Raw genomic sequence first — 16,931 nt, 5'->3', positions numbered from 1 at the left:
TTTCCCGATTCAAGATGCTCTGTAGCTGTTGCTAACACAATCAATTTGTTTGGGGAAGTTGTCACAAGAAAATCGAGTAAAACTGAAAATGACAGCCAGGCCAGCATGTGCTCGAGTTCCACGATAGTAATGTTTCCTTGGAGACCGCCGTGTTGTTCAGCCCAGCACTCCCTTCCATTGGAGTGTTTCCTTGAGCACTGTGAAACGACCAAGCCACTTACCAACGGGACACACCCATGGTGTCATCCTACGATTAATTTGCAATAAGTCACTGACTTTGACACCAATACAAATTATTATAAGGGAACCGAGCTATCAAGTCGCTTCATATATTGAAGAAACAGTTTAAACCGGAGCAAATTGCCACCATTGGAGCATTTAAATTGATTCATTTGTGGCAATTAATGCGAATTGATGTTCCCAGGTTGTGTGCTCAATGACAGAAGATTCCATTTGCATTTTTTCCGACTTCATCACGACCCCGTTTTGAATCCCGACGGAGCATGGGAAACTTGCTCGTTCAAATAACATGATTTCATTAAACTTGTCAATTCCTTGTCCACAGATCTTTGGTGAACGTTCCTTTCTTGGGACATTGGACATGGGACAACTGATGTCGCTCTGGGGACGCTTTGAGCACGCAATCGGAGTGATCTCTCTTTTCGTCCTTCTCGTGGACTTGGTCATCCACATCTATCCGTGGGGACACAAACACTTCGGGTAAACAACACATTCTGATATTTTTCTTCTTTGGTGACCTTCATTTACTTCTTGCTGTTCCTCTTCGCAAGGATTCATTTTTATTCTGGAACTTAATTCAGAACAGCAACCGATGATCCCAATGAACCTCTTTTCTGCTGCAAATATATTATTATTTGAGATACATATATATATACCTATATATGTGTGTGTGTGTGTGTATGTTGAGGGTTTGCAAATGTGGGAAGAGTTTGAAACAGTGTCGCACTAACCTGAAGTAAGTCTTCTTGGGTTGCGTTACACAGCTTATTCAGTTGGAGGAGTGTGGGAGGGATCAATCATTTACACAATCCGAGCCACCTGGGTTTAATCGATGAGATGAGAGCTGATTGGCTATATATATATATATATATATATATATATATATATATATATATATATATATATATATACATATATATATATATATATATATATATATATATATATATATATATATATATATATATATATATATATATATATATATATACACACACAACCATTGCAACCATGCTCTGTGCAGAGCGTTGGTGCTGCCTTAGCAGTCTCCTTGGCTATTGGGCACAATCCTGGACGGGTCGACACTCCGCCACAGGATACCAGTAAGCTGGAATTTATTTTGCCAACCTCGGAAGAATAACAGGCAGTCAACCCCACCTGGTATTTATTCAACAGCTGAGTGGGATTTGAACTCAGGACCCTCAGATCCCAAGCCCACCACCCAAACAAAGGAAACCAACACCAGGCTTTTATGTATATATATATATATATATATATATATATATATATATATATATATATATATATATATATATATATATATATATATATATATATATATATATATATATATATATATATATATATATATATATATACAAAAATCATATCATATCATTCGTAATTTTTTTTTCTCCAATGCCTTTAGAAAGTGCACACCGCCTTTCAATTTTTTCATCTTTTCTTGCTTTATAGCCTGGAATTAAATCAGAAATTTTGTTTTGATTTTCACTTGGAAGTTGTTGGTTACGGTGTGTCAATAAAGGAAGAAAAAGTCTGGTTTAATGCAATTCAATTCCAGGCGATAAGGCAAGAAAAAGTGAAAAAATTGAAATCGGGTAAACACTTTCGATAGGCACTGTAAAAAAAAAATATATATATATATACACGTATATGTGTGCGCATGCAGAGACACACACACACACACACACACACACACACACACACACACACACACACACACACACACACACACAGTACAAGTCATTTTCACAGTAGTGTATATATTGATATTTATAATTATGGCTGCCCATGCTATTCTTGCTTCATTTTACCAACACAGTGAAATGTTCTCTAAAACGAAGTTTTGCTCATTATTGTGTGTGTGTTGCTAGAAAAGACAACAAAGATGATGAAGATGAAGGCATTTGCGAAGATCATGACGATGATTGTGATTGTGGAGATTATGAAGATGATTGTGATTGTGATTGTTATTGTGAAGATGATGACAATGATTGTGAATGTGAAGATGATGACAACGAGTGTGAATGTGAGGATGATGACAATGAGTGTGAATGTGAGGATGATGACAATGAGTGTGAATGTGAGGATGATGACAATTCAGAATGTGAAGATGGTTCCTGGACGGAAACATTGAGTGTTTCGTCTTGGTGGCCGTGGTGTCCTGCTTTTTGAATCATTATTTTTTTTAAAAAAAATTTTATTTCCCAATTTTCAGTTATTTATTTTTTCCCAATATTTTTCTATTACAATCATTTGTTTTAATTATTTAATTTCCCTTTTATTTATGGTTCCCAGAGGAAGCATGAAGTGTTTTTGTCCTGCGATTGTGAGGATGTTGAATGTGACTGTGACTTTTGACAATGACAATGTCGAGGATGGAAACATGGGGAATGAGCTGTGAGTTGATCCCCAGAATAAGGTGCAAGTTGTCCCAGCAGGTGAGCTTTCAAGTTAGTTTGTACATTGATTGATGTTTTCATTTTGCCAAGTTTCCTCTTTATTTTCCTCTTCCCATTTAACATAATTATGATTAATTTTGGAATAACTTTGTTTTACGTTCAGAGAATAATCATATCATGGTTGGAGTTGCTGTGTTAGCAATGCCGGTGTCACCGCATTACCAAATTCTCCAATTTTTTCAGAAAATTCTGCTTCATTTCAGTGTTTTGTTCGTGTGTCGTGATTGTGTTATTTATTTGCTTTTCGACTTTTGTTGAATCCTCGATGATTCCTGAAAGTATTTTTCAATTCCAATACCCCTGTTTCTGTAAATTTTGCACAAAATTTGATCAGGAAGACAATCACAGTGTAATTTGAGGAAAGTTATCTATCTCTGGTGAGCGGTTATAGGAGGAATGCTCAAACTACATTTTAAATGAACATGAATAGCATGAATTGTGGAATGGACGCTCTTCTCCTGATGAAGGGCGGTCGTAGTGAGACTGTGTTTCGTGATATAGAGGAGCTGAAGAGTCTTTGAGGTTTGAGGGATCTTAAAGTGTCTTCGCTGTCTGAAGGGTCTTTTTTGTACACATAGTCGAGGCTCGTGGAAGAGCTGTCACACTGCTCTTCACAGACTAACAGCTGCATTAGGATATAACAGACTAAAACAGGAAGCAAAACATGCATGGCATGGTCAAGATGGACACAAGGAAACTCCCAGGAGGGAAGACTGAAAAATTTAACAGAGGACGGATTTGGGCGGGGTTAACAAGGGCAGAAAAGATCATGTTGTTCAAATGGTGACGACCTGAGATGGTGGCAAACAGCTGTCTTGAAAACCTGGAAGGAAGAATGTGATTGAACAGGAGATAGAAGTTGATTCTTTCGGCAAGAAAAAAGAGGAACTAATGATTGGAGGTGTGCAGTGACCTGGATTTCGGTAGTTTCACAAGAAGGGGGTTGATGGTGGACCCTGTGAGCCCTGCAGAAACCTGGGGGTGACAAAGCACAGAAAGATCAGAACGTGCAATCCTGGAAATGAGGTGGTCAAAGACAGAGAAACCATTGACCTGTCTGCGGCAGTGAAGTGACAGCCATAGGTTCGTCCTCGACTCAGATGAGGGAAATTCCAATGATCTTGAAGGCCTTGGTTTGTACAGCATCAAGCAGGGAGAGATGTGAGACGGGAACCAGCCCAGAGGATAGAGAAAAGTCCTCCACCAAGCTGCTCATGAAGCCCTTGGAGGTGGATTTGAGTTCAGGTGTGCCAAGGAAGGACTTTGTATGACGGAGTGTGGTCATTCGGAGAATGGCTTCGGAGACCAACTTTGAAATGTGGTTTGCCCTAAAAATATCATTGCTGATAGTGAAGCCCAGGAGCTTGATTGAATGAACTTCCTGAAGAGGATTGGTAAGAAAGTAGATTGGCGGGAGGAGGTGGGACAAGAGGTGTGGTTTGTCAGACTATAATTTTGGAGAGAAATGAAATAAGAGCGTGAGATTTGTCAGATTGAAAGACATTCCAAGTCTTTGGCCAGCTTGTGATTTTTTTTTTCCAAGGCTTGAAGAGAGGGAAGATGCTGCAGCCTGCCTTCCTGAAGGATAATTGATGTCACGGCAGAGGGTGGAGTCATCAGCAAATAAATAAAGAGGATTTTCCAGAGTCAGCGAGATCATTGTTGAAGATCAGGAATAGAACTCGGCCCACTGCTTGGGAATTCCAGTCTTGACAGGGTGATGAGATGAAAAGATTCCATTGAATGCCACACAAAGGTCACGAGAGCGGAGGAAGTCATTGAATCATGCATGGAGTTGGCCTACACAGGCAGAGAGTTTGGAGAGTAAGGCAGAATGCCAGACTGCATCAAAAGCGTGAGATATGTCCAGAGTGACTGCCCTGATCTCATGTCTGATAATTATCAGGGCCTCCATTCATTGTTTGGTGACTCAAAGCAGAATGTCCGATGTGGAGTCCAACCCTACAACATTTTTTTCCCCATTACAGATGACCTTATATGTTTTTTTATTATCATTGAGTGAACTTATGAGGGAATCTTGAGAAATTACGAATTAAACATTGTCCCATCGATCTTTACTTTTATCATTTTTCTTAACGAACGGGAATGAGCACCTTGTTAAAAATGGGAAGAACGGGGGAGGGGAGGACAGATATTTAGGGTGGGGGGGGGCAGAAGGGGGACAGAGAATTGGAAGATGAGTGAGGGGTGGTTGAGGACTTGTCGGTGGGGTGGAGGGGGGATTGCTTTTAAGGATTAGTGGTTGGGTGGAGCTTTGAGAACTTTGGGGGGGGGGGGGTGGTTGATGACCTGATGGTGGTTGAGGACTTGTGGTTGGGAGGGAATGAACTCGACTGCGGCTCGAGTCTAGTATTTGGAGCCAGTATGGCTGCAGGACGTCAGCTCAATGACTTTAAACGGGGTGTAAATATTGGTGGGGATTGGCAGTCGCTTCAGTGGCAAAGGCTGGGGAAATTGCGAACATGTCACAAGTAAATGTTTCAAAAGTTATGTCAATCTGAGACAAAGGAAATACATCATCATCAAAGGGCAGCAGTGGATGGAAGTACACGTACACTCGACGAGCATGATGCACGGGCATAAGTCTGGACTGCGATGTGAAACGGGAGCAATGATGGACAGTGTAAAAAGTTCAATGTAGCTTGTGAGAATCCTGTATCATCGAAAACAGTCTGAAGGAAACTTCACAGGATTAACACTCAAAGCCAGGTTGCTCTGCACAAACTGCTTATAAGACCTGGCAATGCCCGTTTGTGGGGCCAGTGATCCAAGGAGTTCCACAGGCAATGGGCTGCCGAGTCGTGGAGGAACGTGATATGATCTGATGAGTCATCCTTCACCTTTTTGTGGACGATTGGACGTGTGCGCATGTGGCGACAACCCAGGGATTTATACAGCTCTGAGTGCCTATTTCAAAACTCAAAGCTTATGGCGGTTTCATCAAGGTGTGGTGTATGCTTTTCTGGCATCACTTGGGTCGACTCATTCCATCAGAAGGCAGGGTTGATGCAACGTGCTACATTACTGTCATTAATGATCATCTGCATCCCATGATGCAGAATTTCTTCCCTGCTGGGAGGGGTTTCTTGTTGTCCCCTGATAAAGTGGTTTCTGCCTTCATCAAACCTACGTGAATTGGAGGACTTCCTTGTGGAAGAATGGTGCTACATTCCAGTTCTGCAATTCTACATCCTTTTTGACTCCACACCATGTCATATCCATGCCTTCCTGGATGCAAGTGGTGGCTCAACAACCGAAAAAGTAACATTCTTTTGATGTTTCCAATTTTTTGTTCACTCACTGCACATCCAATGAGAAACTGCTTCATAAAACTAAAATACATTTGTCAAGAACAACCTTCCTTTCTTCCATCAGTGAATCTTCCCTGAATACAACTGGGATTTAGACAGCTCTTTATCCTTTCTGCCCCAAGAAGACTTTCTCGATTTCTAATCCCGTGAGACACCGTTGAGTTTGTACTAAAACATTCTTTGTTTCTTCCTCAGCCTTTGTTGAGACTCCTTCATCACACATTCAAGATGAGGTGGAGTTTGAGTGAGGAACACACACACACACAGTGTGAATTTGATGTTAAAAGTGAGGAGCAAGAATTCATGTCAGGTGACCAATTGAGTGATTTAGAAAATCTTCAGAGGTTTTCATATTATTAAGATTCCTGATTATTTTGTCTTTTTATTGAAAGTTGTGATTTTTCGTTCACCTTTTTGATGGGAAGATCATCTTCTCGAAGGGTCACGGTTTAACGATCGCAAAGCCGTACATCATCTCACAGCATTGCTAAATTCAACATAATTTTACTTCCACTTTCTTTGACATCCACACTCCAATTGAATTACGTATTGTCTATGTTATTATTGAATCCTCACTGCAATTTCTGAAGGTAATTTTCAGTTTTCATATTCTTGATTCTGTTGAGTTCGAACAAGTGCTGATCAAACAGCCAATCACAGCATAATTTGAATATAAACACCAATCACTCAGCAGGTTATCAGACAGCTGCTCTCTCAATGACATCTTTAAACTTCTTCTTCCTTCCTTTCATCAAACTGCAATGCCAGGAAAAAATATTTTGCTGACTGGAGATAAAGCACCTTCTCTCCCACCTTGCCACCCTGAAACCGCAATGTCCAATCAGCAGAAAACAATCTGCCCACAGAGCAGGTAAGAGAGTTTTTTGAGGATTTTATATTTACCTGTTTGCAACAAGGGAGAGAGAGTGGCGATGAATACATTTTGTTGATTTCTCCTCCACCATAAAAACAACATACACACATGTCGAAATGACAATGTCATTGTTGAAGCACTGTTTCAGATTTCATTCCAAGGGCTTTTTTGGCACGAGGGATGTGCAGAACACCTAATTGCAAGTTTCCACGTGACGTGATTGTATCATGCAATGATCATCCAGCACATGAATCTCATGCACGCTCAGGTGTTGGAAGTGACAACACATTCTGAGCAAATTTGAAAGTATTTCCAAGACACCAGCAATTGGATCATCCAAAAACACATTGATCACATTCTTTAACAATTCATTCCATTCAGAAAATGAGAAGCATCAAATCAATGAACACATTCAAAGCAGGGTATTCCATGAGCTATTTTACATGGCTCTTTTACATGAGGAGAGGAAAGGTTTCCAAAGTAAGATCAGAAGATGTTATCAAGCCAGAAAATGAAGAAGTAATGTGCCAATAAGTTGACCTCCCTGGATAATGACTCCTGCTCAGGACCGATGCATTCGCTGACCCATCAATACAATTGGTGACAAACTACCCAGTGTGCATGACACACTATAAACACACTCCCTGTATCTCAACGCAGTGATTGCTGCCAGATGTGGACTCACCCAGTTTTGAAATTGTTACCTCCACGTTCCATCCTCAAGGGAAAGCATTCGACACAACGTGGCATGACATGATTACGTCACAATGAAATTGACACGTTATTATTCAGCACGTTTCTCTGTCACAGGTTTGCACGTCATCTGTGTCCCATTACGTCACATAAATAAATCGTATCAACAACAATCACATTCGGTTTGTGTTCCATAACGGAGAAGATATTATTGGTTTGTCAAGCAAGATTTCACTTCACTGAGTTGTGCAACCACAAGCCTCTGTCGATCTCACTGTAATTCCAGATTTTGTCTTTCTTCCCCTCTGTCTAATCTCCTTAGACACACGTTCAATCAAGGAGATGAGGCTGAATGAGGGGTGTGCGTAAGTTGAACTGGAGAGTAAAGATCGCTTTGAGGAACGAGACGTTCTGTCATGTGAGGTGAGTTTTCCACTTGGTTCATCATCTCGCAGATGAGAGGAATCTTTGAATGATAAAACTTCACTGTCCATCTGCTTTCTGTCATTGTGTGATTCCGGATTGTTTACATCACACATTTGGTTCTTGATGCGTTGGGAATTAGAATTCTTATTTTTGGGATGATTCGTGGATGTTTTTATTTTATCCTTCCTTTATTCTTCGAGTTTCACCTTTTCAATGTTTTCTTCCTTTCCTGCAAATTTTTACTTCATGTCCTCACTCTTTTTCTTGAACGGCCATAATTATTCCCATAATTATTCTGGGGTTGGCCGGGGGTAATCTTTGACCCAAGTCTATCAAAATTGTGCTCCCAGATATCTCGAACCAACCAATGGAAAAAAAAAAACTATCTCTTGTCTGGCATCACTCCATCCAAAAGGAGGGGAGCAGAACTACCAGCAGATAGCAAAGTATTCAGCAGAGTAAATATACAAGACATCCATAACATAATCAGTTGTCATTGTGGTGCAGGTGAGGGGTCCAAAAAGAGTTTCCTCACCACCACACAAGCACTCAATTTGGACCCTGCTACCACTCGGACTCAAATGTGGCACGAAAGCCTGACGGGTGATTACGACACCTCCAGATTGATGCTGCAGCCCAAATAATGCATGCCACCAGGGTCAACCGAGCCCTGGCAAGAATGTCGATGTCTTATCTGCCTGCACGCTGTAGTGGGATGCTGCAAGGTATCCCAAATAAATGGGGATACAGCAATGACCCAACACTTGTTTCTGCCAAGATGATTCCCAGATGATGACACAACAGTTATGCTGCTGGTTGCCCAAACAAAAGTGTACCTTGAGTGACCTGGGAGGTTTCATTGAAAGTGCCAAGGCATGTGTTCAAGTATAGCAGCATGTGGTGTGAGGATGTGTCAAGAAGTAGAACCATCACCATTAACAATTAAACATTTCAATGCTGTTACAAGTTATCAAATTCTGCAATTCTTGATCCTTTTTCACTCCACACCATGTCATATCCATGCCTTCCTGGATGCAAGTGGTGGCTCAACAACCGAAAAGTAACATTCTTTTGATGTTTCTAATTTTTTGTTCACTCACTGCACATCCAATGAGAAACTGCTTCATAAATCTCAGATATATTTGTCAAGCGCAACCTTCCTTTCTTCAATCGGTGTATCTTCCCTGAATACAACTTGGATTTTGACATCTATTTCTCCTTTATGTCTCAAGAAGACTTCCCTATTTCTGATCCCATGAGACATCGTTGTGTTTGTATTGAAACATTCTTTGTTTCTTCCTCAGCCTTTGTTGAGACTCCTTCATCACACATTCAAGATGAGATGGAGTTTGAGTGAGGAACACACACACACACAGTGTGAATTTCATGTTAAAATTGAGGAGCAAGAATTCATGACAGATGACCAATTGAGTGATTTTGAAAATCTTCAGAGGTTTTCATATTGTTAAGATTCCTGATTATTTTGTCTTTTTATTGAAAGTTGTGATTTTTGGTTCACCTTTTGATGGGAAGGTAATCTCATCGTGGGGTCACGGTTTAACGATCGCAAAGCCGTACATCATCTCACAGCATTGCTAAATTCAACATAATTTTACTTCTACTTTCTTTTACATCCACACTCCAATTGAATTACGTATTTTCTACGTTATTATTGAATTCTCACTGCAATTTCTGAAAATGATTTTCAGTTTTTATATCCTTGATTCTGTTGAGTTCGTACACGTGCTGATCAAACAGCCAATCACAGCATAATTTGACTATAAACTCAGCAATCACTCAGCAGTTTATCAGACAGCTGCTCTCTCAATGACATCTTTAAACTTCTTCTTCCTTCCTTTCATCAAACAGCAATGCCAGGAAAAATTATCTTGCTGACTGGAGATGAAGCACCTTCTCTCCCACCTTGCCACCCAGAAACTGCAATGTCCAATCTGCAGAAAACAATCTGCCCACAGAGCAGGTAAGCGAGTTTTTGAGGATTTTATATTTACCTGTTTGCCACGAGGGAGAGAGAGTGGCGATGATGACATTTTGTTGATTTCTCCTCCACCATAAAAAAAACACACACATGAAGAAATGACAACGTAATTATTGAAGCACTGTTTCAGCTTTCATACCAAGGGCCTTTTTGGCACGAGGGATGTGCAGAACACCTTATTACAAGTTTCCACGTGACGTAATTGTATCGTGCCATGATCATTCAGCACATGCATCTCATGCACGCTCAGGTTTTGGGAGTGACACAACACATTCTGAGCAAATTTGAAAGTATTTCCCAGACACCAGCATATGGATCATCCAAAAAACACACTGATCACATTCTTTAACAATGAATTCCAGCCAGAAAACGAGAAGGATCAAATCGCTGAACACATTCAAAGCAGGGTATTCCATTAGCTATTTTACCTGGCTCTTTAACGTGATGAGAGGAAAGGTTTCCAAAGTAAGATGAGAAGATGTTATCAAGCCACAAAATAAAGAAGTGATGTGCCAATAAGATGACGTCCCTGGATTACGACTCCTGCTCAGGAGCGATGCATTCGCTGACTCATCAATACAATCAGTTTCAAACCACCCAGTGTACATGACACACTGTATACACACTCCCTGTATCTCAATGCAGTGATTGCTGCCAGATGCGGACTTGAAATTGTTACTTCCACGTTCGATCCTCAGGGGAAAGCATTCGACACAATGTGGCATGACATGATTACGTCACAATGAAATGGACATGTAATTATTCAGCACATTTCTCTATCATAGGTTTGACCCTCATCTGTGTCCCATTACATCACATAAATAAATCGTATAAACAACAATCACGAATTCGCTTTTTGTTTCATGACGGAGAAGATATTATTGGTTTGTCAAGCAAGATTTCACTTCACCAAGTTGTACAACCACAAGCGTCTGCAGATCTCACTGTAATTCCATATTTTCTCTTTCTTCCCCTCTGTCTAATCTCCTTCGACACACGTTCGATCAAGGAGATGAGGGTGAATGAGGGGTGTGCCGTAGGTGAACTGGACAGTAAAGATGGGTTTGAGGAGCGAGACGTTCTCTCATGTGAGGTGAGTTTTCCACTTGGTTCATCATCTCGCAGATGAGAGGAATCTTTGAATGATAAAACTTCATTGTCCATCTGCCTTCTGTCATTGTGTGATTCCAGATTGTTTACATCACACATTTGGTTGTTGATGCGTTGGGAATTAGAATTCTTATTTTTGGGATGATTAGTGGATGTTTTTATTTTATCCTCCTTTATTCTTCGAGTTTCACCTTTTCAATGTTCTCTTCCTTTCCTGAAAATATTTACTTCATGTCCTCACTCTTTTTCTTTTACGGCCACAATTATTCCCATAATTATTCTGGGGTTTGCCGGAGCTAATCTTTGGCCCAAGTCCATCACAAATGTGCTCCCAGATGTTTCGAACCAACCAATGAAAAAAAAAAACTATCTCTTGTCGGCTGGCATCACTCCATCCAAAAGGAGGGGAGCAGAATTACCAACACAAAGGAAAGTATTAAGCAGAGTAGATGTACAAGACATCCACAACATAATCAGTTGTCATTGTGGTGCAGGTGAGGGGTCCAAAAAGAGTTTCCTCACCACCACACAAGCACTCAATTTGGACCCTGCTACCACTCGGATTCAAATGTGGCACGAAAGCCTGACGGGTGATTACGACACCTCCAGATTGATGCTGCAGCCCAAATAATGCATGCCAGCAGGGTCAAACGAGCCCTGGCAAGAATGTCGATGTCTTACCTGCCTGCACGCTGTGGTGGGATGCTACAAGGTATCCCAAACAAATGGGGATACAGCAATGACCCAACACTTGTTACTGCCAAGATGAACATCAGTTATGCTGCTGGTTGCCCAAACAAAAGTGTACCTTGAGTGACCTTGCAGGTTTCATTGAAAGTGCCAAGGCATGTGTTCAAGCATGGCAGCATGTGGTGTGAGGATGTGTCAAGAAGTAGAACCATCACCATTAACAATTAAACATTTCAATGCTGCACCCAGACACACTCATGCAAAATAATCTTTCAAACATGGGTCTCAATCTCTCTTCCTCACAGAAAAGCTCACGTTTCACTCAACAACACATTCAGAATCATCGCAGCCTGTCCCCAACTCACTGATATTGACCATCTTCACAATGAAACAAAAATGCTTCCTCTCCAACACCACCTTCATGTCACAGGGACACATTTCATTCATGCCACCCAGACACCAGAACACCCACGTCACCACTTGTTTAATTCCCCACCTCCTCCCAAACACAAAAAGACTCACCTGCAACTTATGCAATCAACACAAACTCGAGTTTTAACTCGTGTTTTTTTTCAAACAAAACTCCAAATTTTCAGTTTTTCCTTCATGAGAGTTTCCTTCTGTATCCATCGTGTCCACCCCGTGCATCCCCTTTCCTGCCCCCCATTCCTCCCTCCACCCATTGTTTTTTCAAGTCTCCCTCTATCTTGTCCTTCAACTCCACTGTTGTTGTTTCCCCCTCTCTATGCTGTTCCTTTTGTCCTGTTATGTCCTGATCCGTTCAGTGTATTAGTTCTTCCACGAGCCTTGACTGTATATTTACTTTTGAAAACTCAGTCTAACTTATAACCCCTTTGATCCCATTGTCACCCTGAACAGACAACTCTTCAACATCAATTTCTGAAAAGATCTCTGGCAGGGTCCAGTCATTGTGAGATGCTTCATTGGAGGATGCAGGTTTCCAGTTTGGAAGCCAGGAGCTGATTGATGATAATGATGATGATGATACGATATTTGTTGCATCCTCTGTTTTGCCTGTACTGTGTTGTTGCATGTGAAATAAATATTGAAAATAAATTTGATTGCTAAATATATTTTTGTTTTCTTGTGTTTAATTGCAATTGTTCAAGAACATGAAAATTCAAGTCAAATAGCCTGGTTGAGTAGGGTACACATGATGGATGGTTCACAGACATTGAACTGTAATGAATGAAGTGTTGAGATTGGGAAGGTGAGAGGCACCATCTGTTGGTGGAGGAAGAGGGACGGAGGGAGGATAACTCAGCCTGGTTTTTCAGTCTCTTCGGAGTACTCGAATGCCCTCTGTTTTAATTTCTCTTGACTCGGTTTTCTCGATCTGCTTGGCAGTCCTTGCAGTGCTGTCTTTTGATATTAAACTAAAACAGCAAACTGATATTTCTTAGTTCGTAAAAAGTTTGGAAATTGGAGTTACAGCACCGTGTTAATCCTCATTTCAGGATTTTGCTGAAATTCATTTTTATGCCTCCGCTGACGAAGTTGCCAGAGGAATTGTTTTTGTCCGTCCATGTATCCGTCCGTGTCTGTCCATCTGTAATAGGTTTTCATTCCAGTGATAACTTTAGAATGCTTGAAGGGATCTGAGATAAACTTGGCACAAGTATGTATAATGATGCAGAGATAAACTGATTCGATTATGGGGGCAAGGGTTCAAAGGTGAGATGTCCTGAAAGGTAAAAAAAAAATGTTATAATGCTACTGAAAAAAAAATGATAGGATTGTGACCAAACTTGGTATATGTGTATATTATGTTGCAAAGCTGAACTGATTAGATTTCAGCATCAAGAGGTTAAAGGTTAAAAGTCATGTCAGATAAGAATCTGATACTTGAGAACAGCTGAAGGATTGAAATCAAACTTGGGAGAAGTATGTATAATATGTGGTAATGTGGATCGAGGCATATTGGATGACGTTTCAAACCAAGCTCGGTCTGTAAGAACAAATGGCAATGGTTCAAATTGCTAATTTGTCACTAATATCAGTCTATCAGACATTCTGTCAGTCTGTGTCACTCACATCAGTTCCACCTGTTGCTCGGTTCGACACACCTGTGCATTAAAACTGCGGCTGAGTTGATCGGGGATTTTATCGATCATGTGTGTACTATTTGTGGTGTTGAAAACTGGCATTTATCAGAAATGCTCAGGACAAAGTGTTGGAATTGGGATTAAAAGTATGAACGTTAAATTGTAAAATTAATTAATGCAACCTCTTTCAGCAAAATCACAATGATATTTTACACAAACAAGAAAAATAATTTTTCAATGTGTGACTTTCAAAATGACGTGATCCACCCAGAATGCTCGGTGCACATGCACAGAACCCCCTAGAAACGGCGGTGTTCTGGTCACCATAAAGAATATCTTGTGTGAGAGATAAGGATTTTAATGGCTCGTCAATGGCTCAGCAAGCTCCTGATAGAAGCCGAAAACATTTATAAAAGTACCTGGGAGAAAGGGCTGTGCCTCTGCACAACCAAAGACTTGGAGAACATTCTCATCTTGCCGAATGAGCACCTGAAAACTCCTGATCATGTGGACCGGTGCAAAGATTGAGTGGACAGACATGTGCTGCACAAACCCTGACAAATCACGACCAGTGAATGGACATTGAACCTTGTGGAAGTGCCTCCTGTGAACATGGCAGGTTGGTGATATATTGTGTGATCTCGGCAGGCTTAGAGAGAATGCATTTTCATGCAATAACTTTTGGAACCAACCCATCCCTGGTGTGAGACAAGGCTTCATGGTCATCATTCCAGCGAGGAGGTACACTATTTGCCATTTTCCGATTCTCGACATTTTTACTCGTTCCTTCATTGATGGGTTTGATCAAAAGACAGCATGTCGCACTTCACAAACATTCTGCTCTAATCGCCCTATCATTTCACCGAAGTAATCTTCCATCTGCTTGGAAGTCAGCTAAAATCACCTTCATCAAACTTCCTCACTGCTTATATGTGGCACGAGCAAAAATCACTCGCACTTCGCTGCAAAGCTCAGTTTTGGATGTTTTGGTTTGAACTTCTGTTTAAAATGCATGAAAGGAAACATTTTGAAAATTGAGAATTATTCTCATTCAGATTTCAACATCACTGTAATGCATATTATCAGCTTGTTTCAACTTTATTTTTTAGAAGAAGATGATTGTGCCGCCTATCACCAGGTGCCAGAAGTCCCTCCCCCAGTTATGCTCCCCAGGCAGAAACCAGACGAGAGTTACCCTTTGGCAACATTTGTTTGTGTTTGGTTCAGTAGTTTTCAAAAGTTTTTGAAGCCTATATAAACAATTGTATAAATATGTGGACAAATTCCATTTTATGGTGTGGAATCCATCCATCCATTGGGAGCATACTCTGTGCAGAGCATTGGTGCTGCCTGCTGCCTAAGCAGTCTCCTTGTCGATTGGGCACAATCCTGGAGCAGGTCACCACTCCAACACAGGATAACAGCAAGCTGGCCAACCTCCGAAAGATGACAGGCAGAGTCAACCCCACCTGGTATTAAATCAATTGCCAGGAGGAATTGGAACTCAGGATCTTCGTGTCCAAAGCCCACCTCCCTAACCATAAAGCCAACACCAGCCATAGTATGGAACAGTGTTTCTATACCTTTTTTTTCCCACGCCCCACTTTGATTTTCAAAAAAATTGTAAGCCCCACCATGATTGGAGACACTATAGCATAAACTACATATGTATTAAAAAGGCTTTATTAAAACTTTAGTGCAAATTTTATTCAATTGCTGCTCACTTCAATGGGAGCCCTGCCCTTGACGCTGGTTGCAGATTTGTTTGATTCGAGGAACCAATTTTGTCAGTTTCAGCCTTAAATTACCACATCTTGTGATTTCCAGTCGATTTCTCTTCGCTTGCAGCAAATCGGTAACAACAATAAATCCACATTCGACAAAATAAGATGATGGAAAATTTATCAATACTTCCCTTGCCAAAGTAGTCGAGTTTGGGTATTTCTTTTCGCTCTCCTCAGACAGCCACATCAGGTTCCTTTGATCTTGAAAAGAGTTTTCACAGACTCATCTTGTTGCAACTCGCGTAACTCCTCTTGGTGTTGCTCTGGTACTTCAGATAAATCCACCAGAAATTGCTGAGTGAACCAAGAAGGAAACTGATAGCAAAGCTCTGAAAGCGATCATATATTGATTCATTAATTCTGAATTCTCATGCCCCACAAAAATATGGACACGCCCCACCTTGAGAAACACTGGTATAGAATATAGATGATATAACTTGCCATGTCAACTCTTGAGGGGAATACATTCTGAACTGGTTTCTGATGAAGCATAGCTTGGAGCGAACGATAGCTCGAATTTCATTCGCGAGTGTCAACCGTCAAACAAGAAATGCCACGTGAAGACAAAGAGATGGGGTCTTGTAACTACTTCCTTTCATACCACGGTGACTGCAAGGGCAAAACAAACGAACCACGAACCCTAACAAATCACAATCCTGAACAGAGAAAAGAACAATTAACCTCGTAATGAACGGCGAACGTTACATCATGAGAACCTTTACGAACATCAAAATGGAGAGATCGCTCACTGACCAGAATATGATCAGAGATAATTTTTTACTCACTTGATGATGATTCTGTGGAGGGTGAAAAAACAAGAAAGGACAATGAAGATAGAGCACCAAAGATCGTTGTGAAAGGTGGATGGAGGTGGTCAAGTCAGGTCAGGTATATCATCGAAATATTATTTCTGTTTTGAGGATCGGATATTGTCCGCACTACGAATGTGTCGAACTCTGTTGTGAAATCTGATAATTTAAAGAAAACGAGTCTTATAACGAAGACGATATACCTTCTTACTTGAAGCAGGCAAGGCTTTGTTCCCTCCATCTCACATACACAAGAAAAAGTGAAATTTCCCCACCATGAAACTTATCTTTTTCTCCTGTTTGGTGAATAATATTGAGCTTGTGGCTGCTGAAACCATGAACCAGCCACCCTCAGTCCATGACTTCTTGCAAAGTGAAGGAACTTAGTGCTATTCTGGTTCACATTTCCTGACCCATGGGGACCA

The 16,931-nt window shown here is 40.8% G+C and overlaps 2 protein-coding genes across 13 annotated transcripts in view; both read left to right on the top strand.

The window, feature by feature from the left end:
- LOC147033852 (uncharacterized) overlaps positions 1-16,931 on the top strand; it is a 48,760-nt gene that overhangs the window by 9,303 nt on the left and 22,526 nt on the right. The window contains exons 4-6 of one of the 12 annotated variants that reach the window (XM_085871945.1): positions 6,251-10,029; positions 11,057-11,140; positions 12,727-12,894. The exons of the other annotated variants lie outside the window; for them this stretch is intronic. The gene's annotated coding sequence lies outside the window, so the exon portion shown is untranslated. Of the gene's footprint in view, positions 1-6,250; positions 10,030-11,056; positions 11,141-12,726; positions 12,895-16,931 lie in introns of those variants that run through there. 12 annotated transcript variants of the gene reach the window in all.
- LOC147033853 (uncharacterized) lies at positions 91-4,847 on the top strand. The gene is made up of 2 exons (XM_085871933.1): positions 91-720; positions 2,136-4,847. Exons 1-2 carry the CDS (start codon positions 530-532, stop codon positions 2,434-2,436), a joined length of 492 nt encoding a protein of 163 aa, XP_085728059.1. The 5' UTR covers positions 91-529; the 3' UTR covers positions 2,437-4,847.

This window comes from Eptatretus burgeri, chromosome 1 (assembly GCF_056783735.1).
Source record: "Eptatretus burgeri isolate ZD-2024b chromosome 1, Ebu_testis_v1, whole genome shotgun sequence".
NCBI classification, from domain to species: Eukaryota; Metazoa; Chordata; class Myxini; order Myxiniformes; family Myxinidae; genus Eptatretus; species Eptatretus burgeri.
This window is presented reverse-complemented; position numbering and strand designations above follow the sequence as displayed.

Excerpts from the sequence above, each read along its gene's own strand:
- LOC147033853 (XM_085871933.1), top strand. The coding sequence starts at position 530 with ATGATTTCATTAAACTTGTCAATTCCTTGTCCACAGATCTTTGGTGAA. Across the intron at positions 721-2,135 it reads TGGGGACACAAACACTTCGG|AAAAGACAACAAAGATGATG; the intron begins GTAAACAACACA and ends GTGTGTTGCTAG.